The sequence below is a fragment of the Liolophura sinensis genome, chromosome 7, assembly GCF_032854445.1.
Source record: "Liolophura sinensis isolate JHLJ2023 chromosome 7, CUHK_Ljap_v2, whole genome shotgun sequence".
NCBI classification, from domain to species: Eukaryota; Metazoa; Mollusca; class Polyplacophora; order Chitonida; family Chitonidae; genus Liolophura; species Liolophura sinensis.
The window spans coordinates 38,641,894-38,666,979 of NC_088301.1; the positions used below are offsets into that span (position 1 = coordinate 38,641,894).

General features: G+C 38.0%; 2 protein-coding genes across 3 annotated transcripts; one reads left to right on the forward strand and one right to left on the reverse strand.

The window, feature by feature from the left end:
- Nucleotides 1-1,180: 1,180 nt before the first annotated feature.
- On the reverse strand, nt 1,181-12,375 carry LOC135470897 (uncharacterized). The gene is made up of 11 exons (XM_064749947.1): nt 12,259-12,375; nt 11,438-11,510; nt 11,220-11,244; nt 10,573-10,847; nt 6,350-6,501; nt 5,933-6,072; nt 4,747-4,846; nt 3,969-4,134; nt 3,214-3,322; nt 2,630-2,704; nt 1,181-1,296 (listed from the first exon to the last, which is right to left on the reverse strand). Exons 2-11 carry the CDS (start codon nt 11,501-11,503, stop codon nt 1,181-1,183), a joined length of 1,224 nt encoding a protein of 407 aa, XP_064606017.1. The 5' UTR covers nt 11,504-11,510; nt 12,259-12,375.
- Nucleotides 12,376-13,641: 1,266 nt separating this feature from the next.
- On the forward strand, nt 13,642-20,004 carry LOC135471564 (uncharacterized). 2 transcript variants are annotated; one of them, XM_064750845.1, is made up of 11 exons: nt 13,668-13,777; nt 14,025-14,153; nt 14,670-14,736; nt 14,930-14,963; nt 15,344-15,588; nt 16,154-16,323; nt 16,800-16,945; nt 17,303-17,396; nt 17,530-17,740; nt 18,753-18,927; nt 19,424-20,004. In XM_064750845.1, exons 3-11 carry the CDS (start codon nt 14,695-14,697, stop codon nt 19,663-19,665), a joined length of 1,359 nt encoding a protein of 452 aa, XP_064606915.1. In that variant the 5' UTR covers nt 13,668-13,777; nt 14,025-14,153; nt 14,670-14,694; the 3' UTR covers nt 19,666-20,004. The 2 variants fall into 2 exon arrangements, with proteins under 2 accessions (XP_064606914.1, XP_064606915.1); XM_064750844.1 differs by lacking the exon at nt 14,025-14,153 and having other exon boundaries at nt 13,642-13,777.
- Nucleotides 20,005-25,086: the final 5,082 nt, after the last annotated feature.

Sequence of the window (25,086 nt, forward strand, 5' to 3'; positions counted from 1 at the left end):
AAAACTCATCATACTTGAGTGATGTAGTGCCTGCATCAAAAGGTTTTAACGCAGTTATTCACTCAATTAAGTAACCCAAAGTCTGTCTAACCTGCTTAGAATGGTATATCTCATGGTGTATCTGGCACTTACTTACTTACTTGAGATATCGGTAATTTGTTATGTCCTTCCCATGTGACGGGACCAATACCTAGTTTAAATGTATTTCTCTCAACCGTGTTTCAACGGTATTATTATTCACGCACACATAACACTATGGGGATAAAACCAGCATGATGTCATAACAGCTTATGTATTCATTTTTTTATTTGATTGGCATTTTACCCCGTACTCAAGAATGTTTCACTTATACGACAGCGGCCAGCATTAAGGTGGGAGGAAACCGGGCTGGGGGTATTACAGTTTAGAAAAGTATTCGTATGTCTGGTTGGTCAAAGGCATTTCAAGACGGCGTTCAGCTTTATATCTGGAGGAAGACTGTACTTACTTATGTAAGTATATAAGTGTTTTGGAATATGCGAAGAACTCCACCATCTTGTTGGTGTTACTGTGAGGTGGTCAATGATCTTTACCGATAGAGAAATGAAAACCTGTGGGGATGGTTCAGTACCAGGGCTAAGATTCCTGTATTTATGTTCGACTTGGAAATTATTCACTGACTCTGGGTTGAAACTTGAATTGGGCGGTTTTCCGTGCATCATTGGAAACTGTTGACTGCTTCTCTTAATGTTAATTTTTAAAAAAATGCATCTGGCCGCTTACCGAATTGGAACGCCGCTATGCGGTTTACCAGTGGTATTCGAATGTCCCCAACCTCAAGCATACATTTTATGCATCGAAACAGACATTCGTATACCAGTCTTCAACCAAGGCGGACGTTCCAGGTCCATAATCGCAAGGCCAATTCCCAAAACGACATCTAACACAACCTATCAAACTAAGAAAGTGTGTAAAGTACAAAATTAGGATGGAAGCTTACAAAGAGGAACAGTTAACAGTTTTCAGTGATGGTGGATGCAAGGTATGTTCTAGGCGAATGCGTAAAATCAAATCGTGTACTATGCTAATATATAAGTTATCTATAGTAAACTATGTATCTCAGTTGCGCTTTGATTGCAACTCTAATTCTTCACAAAGAATATGGAGCCCATAGCCTCGGGTTAAGCGGAGTTTGACATAATCATGAAGCCGAGGGACAGAGATCCTGGACGCTCAGTCCATATTTACTGACAAGAGAATTACACTCATCGCAAACCTTTAGGGACTTGTTTTTGATGGAGTAACCTTGATACGCTGCTGTCCAAGTAAGAATAATGTACAATATCAAAACTGAAACTATGGGTCTTGTCGTAAAGTCTGCGAGAGAGAAAACCGTTTTGGTCTTTGTACAAATATAGATCCAGATAAGATGTACCGTCAGGAGAGTTTATGGGTTCCTTTAAATCCAGCGAAGGTGAATACATGTCTTTGACAGACTTTGTTATATGTGATTGTTTAAAGCTAGCAGATCATTAATATAAGATTATGCGGCATGACTTCATTTATGTCAAACTGCATTTATGAATCTGCATCTTTGAACCTGCTTTGAAATTGTATCAAAGAGTGATCTGTCCAATACGCCATGTACAAGATATTGTACGTTTCACCAATAATTTTGGCCGTGTGTGTTTAGATCTTAGGGAATGACCAACAGTTAGTGATTCTTCTAAAAACCATCGACAAAACGTAGTCATGCTGTAAAAATGTAGATCAGATAGTTAACATTATTAATATCCTTAATGGCGCCTTTTCCAGATTAATGGCGCTTTATCAAAATATATGACTTTGCGGTGTAGAAAAATAACAATTTACCATGTCACACACAAACTGTTGAGAAATACCCGAAGCTTCTTAAGTACTACCAATCGATACTAGTCGCCAAAGAGACGCATAACACCGGGTTGGACTAATAACTACCTATGATCTTGCGAGCGGTTTCTGAGTTCCATCGATACGGTGATGTTATGATAAGCCATATTATTATTTTCCTGGACTTCTAAGACTGATGCTTTGAAAGTGATCCCCTTTGCAGAGATAAATCATGGTGACGAGACATGTAACTGGATATGGATATCACGACCCCATCGCGGTCTATTCAGTTCAGCAACATTACGAATGCAAGTTCTTGACCATTTCTTGGTGCATTTACATTTCCAATTAATTCAGATTAATTTCAAGACTCAGTTCGGATTGTCGGTCATAGGTTATTAAATTACAAAACATAATATGAAATTTGTGACTTATTCCGGCGAATTGGTGAACACTGAGTCAATTACCGTGCAATTATAGTTTGCTCCATCATTTGCTTCAAATTTGATATGAAGCCGCTACCTGCGAAACTCACTTTTGTCGTCAGTCGAAAGATTTGTACCCATCCTCCAGGTCGAATAATAAAATGACCGATAATGAGCTTGGAAACACACAACATGAGAGAACGCACATATATTCTCTATACAACTATTGTTCTATGTATCATTTTCTATTATGCAATAACTTCTACAGTCTTCATGAAATCAGTTCGTATTTGAAGAGTTTGCGAAACGAAGAAGGTAAACTAAACGAAGACATTGAAGAAGAGAAATAGTCACACCGGAAATGAATATGGTGGATAACACTGCTACTAGGATAGTAAGCGTTGTGTGACTGGGACAATCGTGCACAGGATCTGAAATAGAAAGGATCAATGTAAATAAATCCGAACCTTAAAACACAAGATGGTTGGTACAAAAGTACTGGCAGTCTGAAGAACTTTGTATTTCGAGTAGACCCAGTAGTTTACGATTTAATAGCGCCTTGTATTTTAGCCACAAACACCATGAACACCACATATCCACAAGCAATGACAATTTATCAAAAAAAGTCATTTACTTCAAAAGTAAAGCAATTTATTCTTTCCATGTCATCTGTTTCTGCAAACCATTTTAGCCAAACAAGCCAAAAACACCTTTCCCATACTCTTCTATATTCCCCCCTCCGGTCTTTTTGTTAAAAACAGGCAGGCTTGTTTTGGATGTCTTTTCTATATCATATGACTCCTGTCGGTGTCAATGCGTAGAGAAGTAATAAAAGTTACCTATTAAATGGATAATACATATTATTTGCCCAAGCATCTTCAGATTACTATTTAGAATCGTTTCACATATTACACATTCTCAGTACAATTTTTATTCATACCTGTAGCATTGTACAGAACCCGCTGACTCCAGTACAGGGACTGTGCTCCATAAGGGTCGCCCCCTGTGTTTAACTCACGTCTCTTCCGGCCGTTTAAATTAGAACACCGCTTTAAAAACAATAAAGTACAAATGTGCATACAAAATAAAAACGAAAGACATACTATACAAAGAACTAAAACCATATTAAAATGTTTGAAAGGTATAAATAGATTGTAACTAACCTAGTTGTACAATGGCCTCAGCCGGTATGTACACTGTTTAACTTTTCGCAAGTGGCGATTTGCAGCAGTGATTTTGTATACTGAGACATATCATATCATAACCGATGTTCAGGCTACAGTACGAATATATGGAAAGGTGTTCAGGCTACATTGCGGATATATGGAAAGCCAGACTCGGTATACAAAATCACTTCCGGAAATGGACCCGTGAGAAAGGCCCCAGCTCTCACTTGTTCAGATGTATTTTTATTGCAGGTGGGTGTGCAGGTAGGTACCTCTCGAAGTGCTTTGGCTTGAAGCCCTGTTTCCTCAGCCACTTATAAACCTTATATCGCCACCGTATAAGTGAAGCATTTTTGAGTTCGACTTTAAACACTAATCCAATAAATAAACATATTAATTGTCTTGTCTATAACGACCTCTTTTATGCCTTAAAACGAGAATAAGAATTATTGTGTTATGTATGTTTTAAATACGAAATTATGTTGAAAGATAAAGAATGAGAAATAAGGAAAACTTGTCGAAGACTTACATCTTTACATTTCTTCAGCCCTGTGTCCTCCGTGCAGTAATCTTGGGCACAGTTGAAGTAAATATAACTGTAGCTGGAGACGGAAGTCAGGGTTAGCAAGGAGGACTTGAGTACGACTCCATCCCCCGTGAATGCGCTGGACATAAAATAGTTACCAACAGGGCACCTGTGGATAAAGGGGGAGACACATTTGCCCGCACAAATGGCTTAGTCTTACCAAAATGTGATGAAAAACATAGGTGAATACATTAGTTCATAATTTGATCTGTCATATATGTGTCTTAAATGTCCGCTTTCTTTATTTAATTACAGTTTGTCTATGGCAAACAGTTTAATTCTTCACTCAGATTACCTCTTGTTGGTGAGAGTTTCATTAGACTAACCGACTAAAGATCAACTTCGATATTTGTATATCTCTTATATATCTGTTATCAACAATCACAACTTCCATTTATAAGCCTCCAGCCCAGTACCAGAAGAGAATCACTCGTTAAATTTCAAACTTTACATGCCGTCCAGCTTTAAAACTTCAATACAAAATTCAACCCTATATGAAGCAGATAGCCATTATCTTTATATAAACAAGTCAGACAACACCAATAGGCAAACTCCAATACTCCAATTTTTTTGTTGGTTTGGTTTTGGTTATTTTTTGGTTGGAATAGTGCTGATAAAATATCAAAGCTACTGTACCACTGTAATGATACACATTGTAAAATGGGCATGGGATTTTGATTTATACAGAATTTAATCCCCATAATGGCAAATTCCTTCTTACCCATTAGCATCGGTTATATCAGACACCAGACCACCGGAACAGTCTTTGGTATCGCAGATCTTACAGCTGTGTGGCGAGATTCCCGTCACGTTGGCCAAAGCTGAAATAGAAAGTTCAATAACTCAACAGACACGAGCATCAATGAACTTGCTGCTCCCTTATTTGTGATATTATTGGCAAGAAAATATAACTGAAAACTTATATTTACTGAATTCCTGAATTTTAATGGGTTATACTATTATGCAGGAGTAATCTTTTTTACAAATGTTAAAATCACACCAGGTTTTATGTCGAGTTAAAGAAGGTTCAAAAGTAATAATAATGGTTGTTGAGTTCTTCACATGTAAAGGAAAGCTATATTTGCTGTGCCCTGGAGAAAGTAACGAATCATTCGCAGTGACTATTACGTATGTATGATTGTCTGACATTACAAGTGCACGCCGGTATTAACAAATGTCCTGTCTTCGATCCAAACTATTATTCCCGATGTTTGATCTCCCTCAAATTATATCTACACTCCAAGTGTCCATTCCGACTGAGGTAAGTTACTATGAATGGTAAATTAATATTAATACAAAGAACACAGAATCTTCCTACAAATCAAACGTTGCACTGCAGGTAAACGACAAAACAAGGTTTCCTTATTATAAATTAATGCAAGAAAAATCCGAAACCCTTTTTAATGGAGCGTTGCACGCGATTCATTGCGAACACATTTTCTGCCAAATACTGAAAGGTATATAGAGAGACCTTAGGACCAGACAGTAAATACCCACAGAGTTGTGAGATTTTGAAATAACAAACTGTTGCAGGCCTATGCAGAAAACAAATTCTGACAGCATAAATTCTTTTGAGGTTGAGTGTTAACTGAAAGAATTAAAACTGAAGGGATTAAAACAAAAACAATCCTTGTGAACTTGCTTTTGTATATTGTCTTTCCGATTAGAATCTTGAGCTATATCCACATAGTCTATTCCGTAATATAATAGCGTTTAAGATTATCTGCCCGTCCGTTTATTTAGATTTTGACACATATACCTATATATTGTGATACTAAGAGGGACAGAGATGTTAACTTTGAGGCGTCGTCTCATTATTACGTGTTCATTTGTCGAGTATAAAAAATATAAAAACTCATTACTCAAGTATAAAAATGGCGAGCTTTATGTTGAGGATAATTACTTACGTGTGTAGACATCTGGCCCAGAGAAGAACTCTGCCTTTAGAAAGATTTCATTTGTGGTGACCTCGGTCACCACCTGACCTCTGGGGTTAAGGACTTGCAGGACAAGTGGGTCTCCTAAATCAATCACGGTCACAGTCTCCCTGTATGCACAATGATTGGTTTTCGAGACAAATGCAGGGCTGAGTATACATTAGATTAACTAATACTTGATTGATAACTGGTGAGTTAAATGGTAGGTTTTATCCATATAACCGTATTTTGATTTGGTTGTAGGCGAATTGTATTTTCGGTTGAAACATTGATTGACTGGATTGTTTAATCATAGATTGTATGATTGGGTGTATGGTTGATTGAAAACAAATGCACATTAGGATCGCTACATTTTCTCAACCCTCAGCAATGTGATCAAGTACATACCCTGTGATAGTAGCCACGGCGAACACTGTGTCCGTTTGGGTGGTAGCAGTGTTGGAATAGTCACAGGTGAGCGCATGCTGAACTTCCCAGCTCACCGGCGAAGAAGCGGAGACAGGCTGGAAATTTACCCGCACAGTAGCAGGATTGGACACCTGAGGTGAGGGGAAAAATACAGTCGATGTTCATACCGTTATCATATTTAATGTTTCACAAACCAAACCAAGTGAAGATTTGAATTTAAAGAAAATGACAAATTTATAGGCTCACACAATTATACGCTCACACAAGTCAACCAATACAAATCACTGATATGTGTTCTTAGATATTATCAATCACATACAAGAACATATGTTCTTCAGCTTCTGCATTTCAGTTGAATACACAATGCATATTTCAATTACTGTGAAGTTATTAAATTTACAGTGGGGATTAAGCAGAACTAATCAATGTACATAACATTATATTGGGCACACAGATGAATTACCAATAAATGTGTTATTGAATACAAAACAACCGAAACATATTTAACATCATTACTAATACCTTTGGGCATATGGGGCGACTCAGCCAATTGCACCATAATTTTGACCTAACAATTTTGCCTGGACTATAAACATGTCTATCATAAGCTCTCAAGGCGAGCTCTAGCCCAGCGAAGGCAGACTAGCATAAGCTCTAGCTCAGAGCTCTTAGCCCAGCGAGGGTTGACTAGCTTAAGCTCTAGTTCAGAGCTCGTAGCCCAGCGACGACCGATTAAAACCAGTAATAATTAATCTATATGAAGTTAAATGTATTCAATGTGTGTGAATTCAAAACACCCAAAACGAAGGTGACAAGTCAGCTGAGTTACCCCACATAATTTAACAATAACATAATATTTAATATTTAACAATATTTAGCATAATATACTAAATACCCTAAAGTTTTAATGAGGTGATCTGCAAGTGTTGCATAGCTAGCTTCAATAGCAATTCTTATCCTAAAGGAGTGACCACGGTAGCGTGTTTGGTGGTAGCCTGCTTTGGCAAGAACAGCTTTCAACTTACAATTGAAAAAGTCCCTTAAATCTTGAATTCTCCTATTAACAGTGAAAAGAGGTTGGATATCATAACATGTAGGTTTGGCAGAGATGTATTTCTTCATTAAATAAAGTGGACATGGGGGTTGTTTTGTACAAAATACATTAATAGTTATTACCCGTCGGAATAGATCAGCTTTTGAAGCTCTGAGTTTGACAAACGTAATTCTTGAATCGCTAAAAGAGATGTCATGAAGACACAGATCTGAGTTTGGAACAAATGATTCTGTTTCACTGGTAAACTCCCCACACCGCAGAAATCCAAAAAGCGCTAAGCAGCATGCTGCTTGAATTAATAAGTCAATGTAAAGGGAGAAGCATTCACCATGTAGGACTGAGCAAATTTGTTTCAAAATTGGGTATGTAATAGGAAGTCGGTGGTGCTTTGGAACAGCCTGAGATTTCTTAACTCCCCTACAAAGGGACTCCAACCTTGGACATTTATAAAAAGAATCACATAATGGATTTTCTACACCTGCTCGCATGTAGAAAAATCTGACACCTGCCAAGTGCACCTTAATTGTTGCAAACTGCAATTTAAGTTTTGAAGAGCAGTGTACCACAAACTTAATAAGTAAATCTTCAGTAACAGGACTAAGGTCACTTAGACCACATGGTACTCTGTACATGTGTAAGAAAGTGATAAATGGAGTTGGTAAACAGTCTAACACAGGCGGTAACTCTCTGAACTTCTTCATCTGAAAAACGAGAGAGCGAGTCAGCTATATTGCTCTGTTTGGTAGTAATATGATTACCCACAACATGATAGTGGCCATTTGCTGAACACCAAGTTAATTTCCTCAAAAGATCTGCTAGGGGCAAAGCTTCGGATCTGCCCTTATTAATAACGCCAACAGTAGTTTCATTGTCACACAGAAACATTACTTCCTTACCACGTCATAAATCGCCCCACAACACTGCAGCCGCTACTACAGGAAATAGTTCCTTATGCGCCATGGAGAGTTTTCTTAACTTGTGAGCATGATCCATCAGTTCCTGTGGCCACTTTTTCCTGAAACCAGTGGCTCCCAAAACATCCACCATAACCATTTTTTTGATGAGGCATCAGTGGAAAAATAACACAGGTGAACCTCGGTCTATAAAATGGGAAATTCCGTTTCACTGGGAGAGGAATCTCCTCCACATGTCCAAGTCCTTTCGACACCCCGCGGCCAATGACGCTCTGTGATGTAACTCCTTAACAGAATGAGCAAGAGCCAGAGGATGTGATATAAAACTCCTTCCTGGCCGAATAACGCGCATGGCATAATTTAAATAGCCCAACAGTTCCAAGAGTTCACGCTTCGTACAGTTACGCTTATTAATGAGAGATCAATACGATTTTTTCCTTCGGGAGTCTGGCTTCAAATTTCTCCGAGTCCAAAATAATCCCCAAGTATTCGATCACTGTGCTGGGTCCACTAGTTTTGCTAGGAGACAATGGGATATTTAACAACTGAGAAATATGTAAAATTTAGTTTATAGACTCCTTTGCATTATGCACAGGTTTGTCCAAACTAAGGAAACCATCCAGCAAGTGTAGGAAATATTTGACACCACAGTTATGTGTTGCTATCCAACAAATCACACAAGCTAATGTATCAAACAAAACACTGGAACTGGTATTTTGCGGAAGGGGCCATCACAAAGCCATTATCTAACTCGTACTATAAACGGCTGTTAACCGCTTCAGGGTCGGATCTAGCCGACAGCAGCTTGTTGCAGATTTTGGACGACACAATGTTGAAAATAGGCACCTTGGTGTCAAAACCATGCTGCACAGTAGACAGTTACATAACTCAGAATGAGGACAATCTTCCAATTCTAAAGATAAATTTGTAACATTTATTGGTCATCTCTTCTCTTGGAAATTCACATCATAAGCTAGTCATGGCTTCTTACCAGACAGCCTCACCCTGCTGGATTGGTTCGGACACTTGGTAACAGGGTGATCTCCCTTGCAAATATGGAAAAACTGACACCAAGAGCGCGAGCACTCGCGATGGTTAAAAGAATTGCAGATTTCTTTCCCTTGGTGGAAAAGACGATTTAAATATGTGGAAACTGCACCACTGAATAATCGCTTTGGACCGACTTCATACGGACAGGACTTTATTGAATGAACCACACTCGAGCAGATCTTGCAGGTTTCTATTTTTTGACCCGCAAACAATGTAGTGAAAAGTTTATTATCTCTTAAAACCAATCGATCAGAATGTTGTGTATTTAAACAGACATACGATTCATGCAAGACACATGTGCTTTCCGCCATCGCCACTCAAAAGACATGCGCATCCGCCTTTCGGATATGTATATAAAGGGGCCAGAACTCTAGAGCAATGTGCATTTATCTTGGTTTGTAAACCTCGATCAGTATAACACTGACCATCAAAACACTAACACTCATTGATCTGTTACAACCCGGTTAATATCAAGATACCTACCTAATTTAAGATAATGTTCGTTAAAATGCTCTTAATCTCTGTCCAGTTTCCCACTACCATAATGTTATGTACAAATCCATTTCCTTTTATTTTATCACATAATGAAGTTTAATTGAGGATGGATAGCCTACTGAAGAATATTTAACTGAAGAATAAGATAACGACAAACTATATAGGGTATGAGGCCGACCGGAGAGAATCCTGTTATCCTGACAGAAAGCTGCAGTCGAACCGTCGAGTTGGTTAAGTGCTATCAACTCCAGATAACTATATTTTTGCAAATAAACCCTACAATGCTTGTTACGCTTTACTGTGTTCTAGGTGGATATATAGGGTACCAAAAAGGAAACGTATATGTGAGTATTCACATGCACAGGTACGTTAATTATCTTAAAACGCTTTAATTGTTCAGATAAGTTAAATAAGGAGATATTAAGAATTTCAGGAATCACAGAATAAGCAACAGAAGATCATTCAGAGATGACATCTGATCACAAGTGGACCTTATCTCCGCATCTCCAATCACAGCCATGTGTCACCTTTGTGTTTCTTTTTTGGGAGGGTACATTGATGGATGTACTCCTCCATTTCTCAAACTAATGTCCAATTAAATGATTGCTTTACCGATTGACTGATTAATAAGTTGATTGATTAGTTTGTTGATTGACTTGTTGATTGTCAGTACAATAAGGTCGACATACCTCAGATCCACATGCAGGGGAGGGCACTCTGGTGAGTTTGTTCGTGGTAATTCTTATGGTGAATGGATCGGCATCAGTCCCGTCCCCAGTAACCTCCTGTGTGGGGTTAATAGGTGGGAAAGGTATGAAGGGTGTGGCATCACAGGCTAGTTTCATGGAAGCCCCAGAGGACAAGTCCACACCAAACATCTGGTTCATATCGCCTGCGTTTTTCCTAACGTACACATCCAACAACCAGTCGTTTGTTCCGGTCACATCGGTACAGAAATAGTACACTACAAACATATAGGCATTGATAAAATATCAACATGTATAATCTGGTTACAGAGAATAAAATCAGTTGACATGTTTACTACCGAATATCAACACATAAAATCTGGTTATAGAGATTAAAATCAGTTTACATAAGAACTACCAGATATAATCTGGTTATAAAGAATTTTTCGAAGTTCATTTAAGTCATGATTTCAGGCACTAGAAACAAGGCCTATGACTTAATTATTCAGGATGGAAAACGTTGGTGGCATGTAAGTTATCCCTGGCTTAGTCCTGTTAAATCCAAAATTATGGCAACAACACGCGTATCCTGTAAACTTAAACAGTACGGTACTTTCAATTTTCATACAAACAATGCCGTGGGTGCTTACGATTTGGGTCCTGGGAACTGACAAACTGAAAGAAAAACACAAGTTCGTGATTAGTTGATTTTATAAATAGTGTGAAAAAGCAGAATTAATTTTTCTAAAGCTCATTATTGACTCGTAAACAGAATACATACATTTTTACTAGAATTACTATATAGAACTAGATCAACAAAGCGAAAATATGATAAATATATAATAAGAGCTACTTTATCATAACCTACCGTAAGAAACAAGGGCGTAACAAACAGGAAGACTAAAATAATGGGAATGGTTGTTTTCTGCGTCATTTTAACTCTGAAATAAACAGCACAAAATTTATAAGCAACATGATATGTCAGCGTAGATATAACAAACCCTTTATCACGATGTAGCACTGACAGTAGGTATATATGCATTATTTTAAGCACATAACGGATATGATTAAAATGCAGTGTATAAACTGAAAGAAATAAACATGCGACACGAGGGAAATCAAAAACAGAAAGCAGACATATCCTGATTTTGTTAAAATTACAATATTTGTTTATCCGTCCTTGTGTACTTGTAATTTCTTCTGTCAGATAAATTGAAACCTTGTCACAATTACAGAGGATTACATTTCTGTAGCTTTCTCAAAAATCGGTTGGTTGGCATGGCAACCCGTGTGCTAGAGGATACTCGTTGCCTTGGTGCTTAACGTTAAGAGTTATCCCCCTTTTACTGTATAGTTCATCCAACTTTTCACACAACCAGCCATTAATATCTATCCGGTGTTACTTCGCGATCTGGTGGATCGTTTAGGGATGGAACCGTTCAAAAAATTTTAAAGAGATCCAGTGGTTTTAGCGGAACTGATGAAAATGCAATAATTTAAACACGTCTGTTTGCCAGTCCTGTAGTATTTAAATTGGAATTATCCATTAAGCGTAACTGTTATGTAGCGCACTAAGTTGGGCTAGGCTATTAAATACAAGTAGGCCTTACGGATATATATGGAAGCACTTGCAGTTCGGTAAATTCGGAAAATAATAATAATAACCTTTGAACTGTTAAACTTACTCACCTTTACGTACACCCATATAGAACCAGCTAATATGTGCAAAAATAGTTGCAATTCTGATTGTCCACCGAGTCCCCCTTCTGTTTACGATCAACAGGACTGGATCCATTGGGTGGTTAGCAGACCAGAACAACCTTTCGCCACTATAGTTTAACCGCCCAAAGGGCATAACATTTGTCTATGGGTGGTTGGATAAGCTAAATGTATAGCTTCTAGGGATTTAGCGCTGTCCGGGTTGTGGGTATTACCCCTGCATGTCCACTTAAAATGACTCACAGTTGTAGGCGTGTAAGCACTAGCTGGTCGATGAACCATCTTCCCACAATGTTTTTAAACCCAACTAAGAAATGAAATAACCAAGGGTTCTCAAAATATTTTGATGATAGTTGCGATACGTATAAGCAGATTGGTTATTGTACATATAAAAGCTGAAAACTTATCAGAAAAATATTTTTCAACCCAAAACCTATTACGTGCCCATTTTCACAAAATGATTTGTATTGGTAACTTTTCATAAATCATTTTGCCTGACTCAGGACTAACACTTTATGTTTGTGAGACGAGACGGAATGTTATGTGGGTGGATTTAGTCCTACCAGAAATAAGAAATGGAATAACCAGGGTTTTTTCAAATAGCACATTTAAACGGTAAACGGTAGCTCTAAGTATAAGCATATTTGTGACGTTTGTATTAACCAATCACGATATGCTGAAATGTTATCACAAAACCTGTTCCTGTCTCAGGGAATATTTACTTTATAAATCTGTTCTTATTTTCAGAACTGAAATGCCAACCAGTGCAACCTATAATAACCAACAATGCGTGAAGAAAAGGTGAAAGTGAATATTTAGATATAGCTTTTAGTAGCTAGTTCCTCTTTCGCCCTAAAAGGGCACACCCTGAGCTGTGCTGAGCAATATATATTTATCATGACGACCCACCGATTTCACAGAATAGCTATTATAGGTTCCAAGAACAAAATTTTATCTCTCTTCACGATTTAATTAAACATTTCGTTGCAATACCATTACAAGCTTGTGAAGAACTATTTATTCTAAAGGATATCTTATTGAGCCAAGCTGTCATGACCTCACTATTTATGTTGTCCATGTACGCATACAGTAGCTTTACTTTCTAAGATTTCCATTTCAGTAGGTTAAAAAGAGTAAATTTTCATTGAGGGCCTCACGTGATGAGTATTTCGACCGTACCTGAAAAGGGGAACACGTAAAGATTTGATTGGTTGGATTTGCTGAAAGCCTAAATGAATGACAGGTGTCTGTCTCTTTGATGTATTCAGAGTTTGGGTTCGTCAGTTTGGAGGAACAATTCATGCATGGCGGGTAAATCTCAGCGCTGGTCTCTATGATAACGTTTTCGACAAAATGGGCGAATGATTTTACCCAGTGAAAACAGTCTGTATAGATCACGGGTACGTTAAGCGTGGAGGGTAGGGGGACATATAGGCAGGACAAGAGTGCACTAACTAACAGATCTAGCAACTGAAATAACTGGACTCAGGTAAGAACAGTTTTCTACTGTTTCTACCTTATTCGTAATCGTTTTTTTATTTGGAAATGGAAATAGCCTGTGTTGGCTACTTTATAATAATCACAAATACTTTCGCGTTGAAATACATGTAAGTAAATCTACCATAGTATGAGTGTGGCTGTTGATTAGGAAAGAGTATACACTTGACAGAAAATAGGAGGATTATAAATACCCTTCTCAACCCTCCCTAAACACACTTTCTTTTCCATGCACCCAGGAATACTGACCCAACTCTTTTGACATGTCTGTTTCACCTGTGCTAAAACAGTCGTCTTTAACAAGTGAACCGTGACGTCATGACCTGACCATTCGACCTCGATTACTTATACAAAGTTTTAACACTAGAGTAAGTGTATTCACTGTCTTCTAAATACTGATTTAAATACTGAAGTCTCCAAGTGTGTTGGCTACATCGGTCCTGAGGTAAAGTTTTGTCATTTCTAAATTCTAAATATTATTCTCATATATGTATGTAGGCCTAGGCCTATATAGTTTGACGTAATGGATTAAATGGATCAATGGAACTTGTTTCGTGATACTTATTACAGTGACAACATTTAAAATGTGTATGAAATAAAACTGGACATATCCTGGACACGGTTGTTTGACTAGCATTTATTCAATATCACTATTCTGATGGAGCCCACTGAATTGATGTCTGTTAAAATGCGTGTTTGTGGTGGTAATCATGTTTGTATTCATCATTCTCGTTTTCATCTTCTCTCTAACCTTGTCATCACGGGTATCAAAATGTCCCATGTAACACTGGCAATATATATTATCTGGTCAGCAGACCATAAATATTTCCTCGCCACGATATAAAAATAAAAAGAATCTTACACCATATAACTATTTGTTTCAGTTCCTGCCCACCTTTTCAGTTCAAGATGGTGGTATTTGGGGCTATCTTGATTCTCGGTTTGATTCAGGTAAGTTCAGGAAAATGTTCAGTGAAAGTTGGAAATGTTAGAAGAATAACATATCATAATGATTTTTTATTATACAATCTATTTTTCTGTTCATGATAAATTATACGGTAGTTTGCTTTTTGTTAATATTGAGTACGGCGTTAAACAGTAAATCAACTAGTCTCTGTGTTAAATTTCGTCTTTTGAATTCCAGGGTTATCTTTCACAAGACGTTAACCAATTTGACTGTGAGTATGAACTTTGCAATGAAAGATCAAACTGTTTTGAGGAATATGGTAATGCCCCGGGGAACATCAAAGAGACAGACTGGTGGAGAGCTCACTGTCGTTACATTGATTAACTTTTGGTTTCACTATCTGCTCATTCATAGTACAAATATAGCAGCCATAATACAACTGATCATAATCTACTGCTAGATATTCTGTTCCAGTGAGTGTGGCAAATGAATTGATATATGACAAGTTTATCAAAAGTAGCTGAATGTCGTAACCAAAAAAATCCACATAGATCTGTTACTCAACCCACGAAATATTCACAAATTAATAATGACCAGCTACTCACATACCTGGCAATTTATTTTTTGTCGAATCACTGCATTTCTTTACAGTTTTCTACACTTGCCATATACTGGCGGATTCCAATTGGCGGCTAACCGCATCCATCAACACCTACGGCAACATTGTGGATAGAATTTTCGCTTTGGATGTCGACACTGGTAGTGAAATATCTTCATGCAGCACCGACGGTGGGGGACCATTTATTACTACACAAGGCAATTTTTCCACTTTCTCTATAGACATTGACTCTAACACGGGTGTTCCCACTCCTGAGTGTGGTGTACAGCAATCACCTGTAAGTATTCTACAATATCTGCAAACATATTCTGAGACTTTACCGTACACCTTTATGTTAAAGAAATAAACATTGTAACTACATGATAAACCTATAGCATAGTAGAGATCTATAGGATGACAGTAGCCCTGTACAGCTTTACAGAGATAAATTTCACAACGTTAAATGTAGCTTAAATTTTACAGACGTCAGAGTCTTACTTGTTTAAGTATATAAATGCCCACCGCAATGCGTTGAGATTTACGTCATACTTAACACCCTTTCAGTGTTATGACGACGAGTCATTATGTGTGTGTACACAAAGTGTTGTCGTCAACTGACATTGGGCCAACCTGTCCTGTTTCATCACGATAACTTCTCAGTGCTGAGCGCCAAGCTAGACATCAGCAAGTACAAACAGTCTTTGGTATGACCCGACCGTAGTCAATTTGGACCAACAGAACTTTCATGCATCGTGTTCTTTTGCTTGACATAGTTAATAAAAGTTGGAATTTGGTCATTCATGTATGCACGACATATTCTTTCGTGACTCAGCTGTCATCCCATTTAATACATATTTCCTCAGAATGGCTCGCTTTCAGACGGTCAGTACAGATGGAAGTTTGAAGTGACCACGGATTACTTACACTCATCCGTAAGACTGGCCTACGAGAAAAAGTACAGCATCTTCTGCGATTTTAATAATCCTGACATGACACAGAGTGAAGTTATTCTTGCTGAGTTTAACATAACCAAGTAAGTTTAACATATGGATCAAACCCAGAGCCTAATCACGCCGGAGATTTATTATTAATTCTCTAGATTAGTTAATATCCCTTAATATGTTTAGTTGGAAGATTCCCATTCTTACGATGAGTGAAGCTTAGGCAACATATCTGAATTATGGTCTTGAGTGCCATTTCAAGAGCTTTTCATGGAGAACGGTTCATTTCATATGCATACTCACCTCACTTGTGATATCTTAAAGCATTGCTCATTTCCCACCAGGAGATTTTTTTTAACTGATATTGGTATGTATGTACACATTCTATATTATTTTTCAATCCCTGATGGAAAAATAGTGTACGTTGCTACTTTTTTTTCATATTAACAGTTATAAAACCCTAACACTTCAGACCATTTGCCAGCTATCAGATTGTCGTTACTGCACTGGTTTTAATCTCTATGCCGTAAGTCTTTTATTATATTCACACGTCTTGCTTCTTATCCAGGGAGACACCACCTCCCGTTGTAACGATTCAGGATCCTGGTCGACTGACAGTCGTGCTCCATGACAACTTATCACCAGTAACGGTAATCACAACCAACGACATGATGAGACTGAGGGCGGATTTGAATCCTAACATCGCTCAGGGGCGTGAGTTCCTATTTGGCACATTTGCACGCGTAAACATCCCAGAATCGCTTCATATCAGTTTCAGTTCCTGAACAAAGTCGTAGCTGGATCAATATGGAGGAAATACCAAGCTGAACGACGTCCATTTCATTTCCACGTGGACCACCAGACTCAAATGTCTTATAGCAGCGAGGCTTGCAGAAAAAAACCTATATTTTCAGGATAATCGAGTTGCCTGTGATGTAGCCGGTAAATTTACATCTAAAAGCAGTAAGAAACTAGTCTTTATATACCTCTATATTTTATGAAATAACACTTATAAAATATATGTAGGCCATATTCATGATTTATATATATATATTTTTTTTTTACCTCTAGGCAATCCCCCATACACGGGAATATCACCTTACAACTGTAGAGTTTGTACCTCAACATCATGCACAACAGCTATACAACTTACGGATCAAAACGGGTGTGTACATTTCTGATCTGATAAAACTGGAAACAGAAATTTCGAATGAAGCCTCTTTTTCCTGTTGTAAGTGAAGACAGTAAGTTCATTGAGTCATTTACCATGGATAAAGAATAATGATGATTTATTGCAGATGCGTGCTTAAGGTAGGCGGTGTCGATGCCTTTGCGGGAGAACCATTTACGTCAAGCCTATCTAATAATGCGGATGGAGGGCTACTGTACACCGGTGCTTTCAGTCCCTTTACATTCAGCACCTCGCTTAATTCAGATGTCAGCGACGTCGTCTTTACCTGCTCATTTGCCTATTGTGACTCAAGCACTGGTCCAGCTACTTGTCTCGATGTAGGTATATCTTTATTAAGCATTAGTTAACGTGTAACACATGGGGGAATGATTCGAATCAACCACTTCTAATAAACGGTCGAGCTGGAATACGAAAGCGTAAAGTAAATGTACCCCTGTCGAACTATTCTATTCTGCCTTAATCTTTCTGGATAACATTCGCAATTTGAATTAATAGGTCATCATCCTCTGTGAATAAGCAGGCTTTAGCATACATTTCTGCAAGCTTCATGTATCTTAAAAAAGAACTCGGTCTGTTTTAAATATAGATTGAAAAAACTGAAAGTTGTCTTATGCAACGATTAAACGAACGTTGCAGTAACTGTAATAGTGAATTTTACAAATATGTAATGGATTGTGAAGATTTCCATAACACAATAGATATTATTACAATTCCAGATAGATTTACTGTAAATTTATGCATATTTTCTCCCATTTCCACCCATACACTCCTTTACAATACTAAAGTAATACACAGAGCAAACCATTGGGCCCTTTAACTCTGTAGTAATTAAACAGAAATCATTAACACTCAACAATGGATAAAAATCCTCAAAAGAACTTATTGTATTTAAATAGTCAACCCCTACATATTACGCCTCTTTCACCCTCATACACCCATGCAACTCTCTCTGTCTGCAGTGGGTACCGATGTATGCTTTATGTGACTCTGGAGATTACCCAAGCGCATGATTATTTAGTTCTACGTATAGCTTTCTATTGCCTTTGTTATTATGTGAATATAAGTGTTTGTTTCCCTTGTACACTCTACTGTGTATATATAGCCTAAACTTACTTTCTGCTATATATTCTTGAAGATGGCTACATAGTTACGGCGAAATATAGAATACCAAATATGTTGAGTTCAATTTTCGGAGTTTCCCTTGCTTTGTTTCTTGTATTTGTGCTACCTCATGACCGGCGTATTAATTTTCAGTAAATAATCATTAAAGTAAGCCTCATCTTGTCTAGGTGAAGAAAAAAATACAATATTCCGCTTTGTTGTTTCTAGCGCTGTACTACGCTGGGACCAGCTGGAAGGAAAAAGAGAGCGGTAACAGATAACACCGACGATGCCAGAGATCGATTTATCCGGGAAGCGGGAAAGCAGACTGAGGAAGGAAAGAAAGAAAGTTACATCTCAGTGCTGATTAAAGTTGTTTCAAACTACATGAAAATGAATACGGGTAAGTGTGCTCGTCAGTAATTTTTTTAACAGAATAGCTTGTGTTTTCCAGGTCATCCGTTGCCTACGTAACGTTGTCAAGCTGATTAATGCATGAATAATCCTTAGTAACAGCATACGAATGGAATACGAACAGCCTAACAAAATTACCTCCTCAACGACTGCTGGAATTGAGACACAATGAATCTAGGCGTTGGGTAATTTGCTACTATTTAGGCATTTACATGAACAGTTAGAATAAAACCTTAACTGAAGTCAATTGACTAGAGACCGTCTTGTCAATTCACCGGATATGTGTGCCATTTGCCAACAGTCATATTGTCGTAAATGCTCTGGTTTTCCTCTGTATGCTGTAGTCTTTTTATATCGAAACATAAAATAGTATTCAAGCCGTCTACCAAAATGGACTCTCAGGACCAAAAATCGCAAGACTTATTTTCTAGCTCACCTTTATTGCAGCACTTACCTTGACCTAATTTGTCTCAAAATATTTTCAGATCCTGTGACAGGCAAATTCCGCAAAAAGGAAAGCAAACAATCACTGCCTTTGAAAAGAGAAAATACAGCACGTTGTGAAGGCTTTCAGGGTTTTCTTATCGGTGTCAGTATCATGGGTACAACGTTGCTGATAGCTCTCGGCATTTGTATCTGTCTGTGCATTAAGCTGTCGACTCATCGACGTCAAGAACAGAGGAATAACACGAATCTTGAAGACAAAAAGAACTCGGCATTTCATTAATTCGATTTAATACAAGGCCCAAGGAATATATGTAACTGACGCTTGACGTTTGCTTAATCTATTTCAAATAATAAATTCACTTGTGAGTGACATCAGTGGTTTTCAGATTTACATACTATGGAGAATGCTTACATGTAAATACAAAAATGGCATTAATGGACATCTTCAACAGCGCCAGAATGAAATTTTTAAACCAAATGCACTGGACATGTATTGATAACGCAGGCGTGATGCTACAACTAAGTTGTTACGGAAATTGGAAGTTGAGGAAGGGTGGGGTTAATATTACACTTGACTGTATCAAAAAGAGCCACAATAAATCCATTATTGTATGTTGAGTATCTTTTGTTGTGTTTGATTGCCTAGTTCAATTCCTAAAATCTATAAATTCCTATCGTTAATAACACAACTCATCAGATGCCATGTGCGCAGCCAGTATTTCCAATGTTGGAGGTAGTTGGAACTCCAACTACTGTTCTTGTGCAGCCTTTGCTGACGATAGGCAGTTGATGGTGCTCATCTGGCAATTTTCAGCCTTACTTTCTGCAAATAGAGGTCATGCCAAAAAAGACCGTTTGTAACTTGCTTATGGTCGGTGGTTTACCATGTCATTCCGGTTTCCTTTCCTTTTTAATGTAAGTATAGGAGGGCTGAAAAAAAGAAGGTCACGGGTTCCCAGTTTAAAACCCAAGTAACATTGTACAACACATATTCTATTAATTGAGAGCTGTAGCCGTAGTGGATTGGTAGATGAAGTCAAAGAGTTGACTTGAATAAAGTTGAAGCTTTAAGAAGGTTGGTCAAGTACTTGGTGAGAGCACATCGGTTTAAGCCATCCATAAACCTCACCTACATGATATAAGCGAACATTCTCACTGTTTCTATAGTAAGTACTCTCAGTTTCATCATGTGACACTGTACATGTACATGATTTGACATCATACACACTTTTTCAAGTGTTTCGCCAACTTATCCTTTAGAGAGCCAGGTTTAGAGACTCGCGACATAGAAAGATGTCTCCACTGCTGGAAAAAAATCCGCTGGAAGGCTTATAAACAAGAAGTGTAAATGCCGGCTAGTTGGCATGGTACTCAGCAGAAAAGAGAATGTCGGCGGGAAGTGCCGCCCCCCATACACACCCACCCCCGGGGTCTTCACATGATCATAGATATCCACTCCATTTATCTCCCGATATCGATCGTTTTGATGCAGGAAGAGAGTTACCAACTTCATAATGTTGATAATGAAACTTTCAACTTTGACTGGGAAAACGGTCATGAACCGGAAGACAGAAGGTTGTTTTGAAACATACAGGTGAGTGTTCGAATCCCGCTGTCGTTGTTCGTCTCCTGTTCTACATCAGCAATCTCCGGTCTTTTGTACGTAATGTTTGTCACTGGTAACACCAACCCCGGATGTGTGGTAATGGCCCCTAGCCTTAACCATAGCCACTGAGCTTCACCAGTAAACATCGAAAAAGCAAATGGTCATTGTCCAAATCGACCCAGACAGCGCCTATCAAAATAGCGACTCTGCATTGTATTTTTGGACTGTTCAATGTAAGTGTGCACTGAACAGTGTATTCTGGATTTCTATACTGTAGATGTGGATCGAGTAAGGGTGTCCAGTAGTTACAGAAAGATGTTCCAGTTACAGAAAGTTAGACTTTGACCTGTGACAATTATTGAAAGTACATTCCAAATCAATTATTCTGCCTGTAGGTCAATTGTCTTAGGTTAATGTTAATTCTAATTCTATAAAGACAAACTGTAGAGAAGTTTTTGACAAAATGGTCAATTGTAGCTGGTGAAATCTGGCCTCTTATCAGATTACCTCATTGTTATGTTCTAACATTTCCTGTAAATCCTTTAATGACAACAACTGACCCGTAACCTTGTATAATGGCTAAGGTAAAATAAGTGAAACAGAATGCAGCAATTTATGATACGGTCTGGAGTCGCTCAAAATGTTGTGTTGTTATCACTTCGATAAACAATATGAAAACAATACGAAGGAACCAGGCCTCGGGGAATATGTCCTAACCATAACTATTGTAATCATGATAATGCATATTCCTGTATATACCTGAGATCCCGGACACGTGTTTAACGGGCTTCATGGAAACGAAGTCTGGTCATAATGTTATGAAATAATCCCCAGGACAAAAGTAGTTACATAAATATATTTCACGATCTCCCAATATTCCACTCATCGGGGAGTATCAAACCGGATGTTATCAAATGTGGTGAATATATGCGTACCAAAATATTTTTGTTTGCATGTGCTGTAAAAGCACGGGAACGGGGTAGTGGCATAGATACATTTTCCCCCCAAAATAATTCACGCAATAGGAAGAATAGTTAACAATCACTGCATATCATGATAGGTCAATATCAAACGCACAACCAGGCGAACAAGAGGGATAATCAAGGTATAGTGAGGTGTACGACTATACTGGCGTCTGTTTCTACTAGCCAATGAAATCGTTTATGCGGGAGTTAATAATAAAATAAACAAATGAATATTTAGGTATGTTTTTGTACAACAACACCTATTACAGAGAAAGTGTGGCCTTTCACACCGACACTCCAACATTGCTTTATGAACACAAGTTACCCGTATCATATCGACTTTCTTCTCATTACCAACCATTGCAACATGAAGTATTGCAGTTTCAGTACTTATGTAGCCACCTGCCAAACACACTCACAATCCGTTACTGGTGCAAGTTGTAGCTTTACGCCGATATTTCACGAGTTGAACAGTGTGAGGTTTCTTGAAACCAACGCCTTAAACCTGGTACCGGACTAACCTGCTAACGTGAAGTCGCAGTACATGTTGTCCGCAACGAGGAAATATCTTAGAAAGCTGCGATACCGTTTAAAAATAGTTAAACAAAAGCAATTACCTTTATCGGTGAATGTTTCAGGTAACTCTCAGGAATATTTCACTTTAACAACGACTCTCAGGTTCATGGAGGGGGGGGGGGCGGATGTCATCACCAAAAACGCTGCCAACCATTTTGGAGGAAATGTCAGTCCGAACACCCTAAAAAACTGAACATTTTGAACTGTAATCTATGTTTTAATCTGCCACAAGAAATCAGACCTCTTAACAGAGTGGGTTTGTTATATAGTCCTAATAGTACCATGTTTGATGTAATACTTCGGTAGAAATGGTACACAGTTATTATTGTGTACACACTGACAAGCTGCGTATTTGAACAGTGAAATCACGAATTTCTGTCTTAAATGTCAGCTATATCCCCATCACATTTTCAAACTTATAACTGCCCTTGTCTAAGTTATTTCAGATTGCACGGGGTAGAATCTGGCTCACAGTGAAAATTGTCAAGAATGGCCCAACTTCAAGTCAATGGGTGCCGAAAAGAGTCATTGATTAATTGATTGGTGTATTGAATGATTGATTTGTTTTTGGGCGGAAAAAACCGAAGAGAAACTGGTGAAGGCATCATGTGTTACGTACATTAAATCCGACGTCGAACGAAATCCGGTAAATGGATTCAAACCGAGTAATTTATTTATTTATTTATTTATTTATTTATTTGATTGGTGTTTTACACCGTGCATCATCGTAAAAATAAAGTATGCATCTATAAATGTCATGAAGAAACAATAGCTGTGATATTAAGGGTGACAGCAATCTGTGCGTCGAAACAGACATTCCCATACCAGCCGACAAACAAAATGGACTTTCCAGGTTTAACCGAATTTCACATAGATAATTATTTATGAGAAATTTAAGCATCTTGATGAACAACGAAACATCACATGAATGTTAACCCTGGGATGAATGGAATTGAAGATTTTGTTGGGGTGACCAGTTTCTTTGAACCCCGATAAATCAGTGATGAAATTCTATCAATTAAATCTTTGTAAGAAATAGTAGCATAGAGAGTGGAGATATAAGATACTTGTATTTGAGAGTCTAGTTCTTCAGTGAGACTTCAATTGAGTTTTCGAGAATCCACATGCAGTTGACGCCTACTTTTTTGCAATTGCACAACATAAAATGACTTATTGTGCTTTTTGTGGTGCCTACCTTAATTTCACACACAGTGGTCTATTTCTCATTATGTGAAATACGAAGAATGTCTAAAATGAATAAATAGGGATAGTTATTGACAGATATACACTTCAGTAGAAATTTCTGCGATACTGGTCATGGCGCTGTGTCATACTGAGATTAAATAAACTGAACCAACATAGTTGAGTATCTCTTCGATGAAGAGAATGCTAATAATATATAGATATCATTGCATAATTCAGCTATATCACAGAGCATTTCGGAGACCATGTGAAAAAAGAACATGTTTACAGGTTTACAGGAAGGACAGGAGAGATAGGCATATAACGACTCCGGTTTTAGCCAGGCACATAGTGTAACTACACCACGAAAGCGTCCTTGACGAATGCCCTACTTACGAGATGCATCTTATCTGGTCAAATAAAACGTCGGCTGCTTAAGACTCATGATCCATGACCAACTGGTCATTTCTTGACTACAGGTCGTTTGACTGACCATAAATACTCTTCAGCAAAAATGGGAACTCAGTGACATGGAACACGTTAACAGCCTACTCATATTTAGTCCATTCACTCTACCAGTCTGTCATATGTTCATTCTATACGAATGTATTTTTTGAACAGTTTAACTAAATCCGTTGTATAATTTGTTGCTTTATTTTATCTCATGTGCCGGAAATATCCACAACCAGATGCAAAAGTATGCTAATTAAATGCCCTTGATGCGGAAAAGAGACCTGACGTACATTGTAAATGTCCAAACTTGACTTTAGTGTTTGGGTTTAACCAAATGAGCTTTGACGTCTCATTATATAATGTTATTAGTTTATTATGAATTTATAAATGTTATTATTGACGTGGAAATATTTTAGCAATTCAAAACCATATTAAAAATGTAATGATGGTCTCATGGCACAGTTACGACAGAATTCTTCTGTTCTAACACAATGAAAAAGGCGGGAGCTTTGGAAATGATTGACATTCATTGTTCTTCCTTCACGGCTGAGTGATTGTGATCGTAACAAAGGAACTCAAGCCCTGTGACACAGGGAATGGCGATAACGCCTGTCCAGTGTGCCCAACGTGCCCTGACCCTGGTCTTGCTTGAGAAGATTTGTGCAGTATTTTCAGTCGTACATGGCAATTCTCGTGAACTTAAACAAGGTAGGTGTGTTTGTTCTGAGGAAGAATTTTGCTCTTTTTGCATACTAACTTTACATGTAAATGCATTTTCAGTTCCACATTGATGTCAGGATTAACAAGGGTAACTTTATGTGGTAATTACATTAGTTATGTGGATTTAGGGGCCTCCGTGGCCTCCGTGGTAAGCTCGCCAGGGCGGCGCAATGACCCAGGAACCTGCCACCAATGGGGT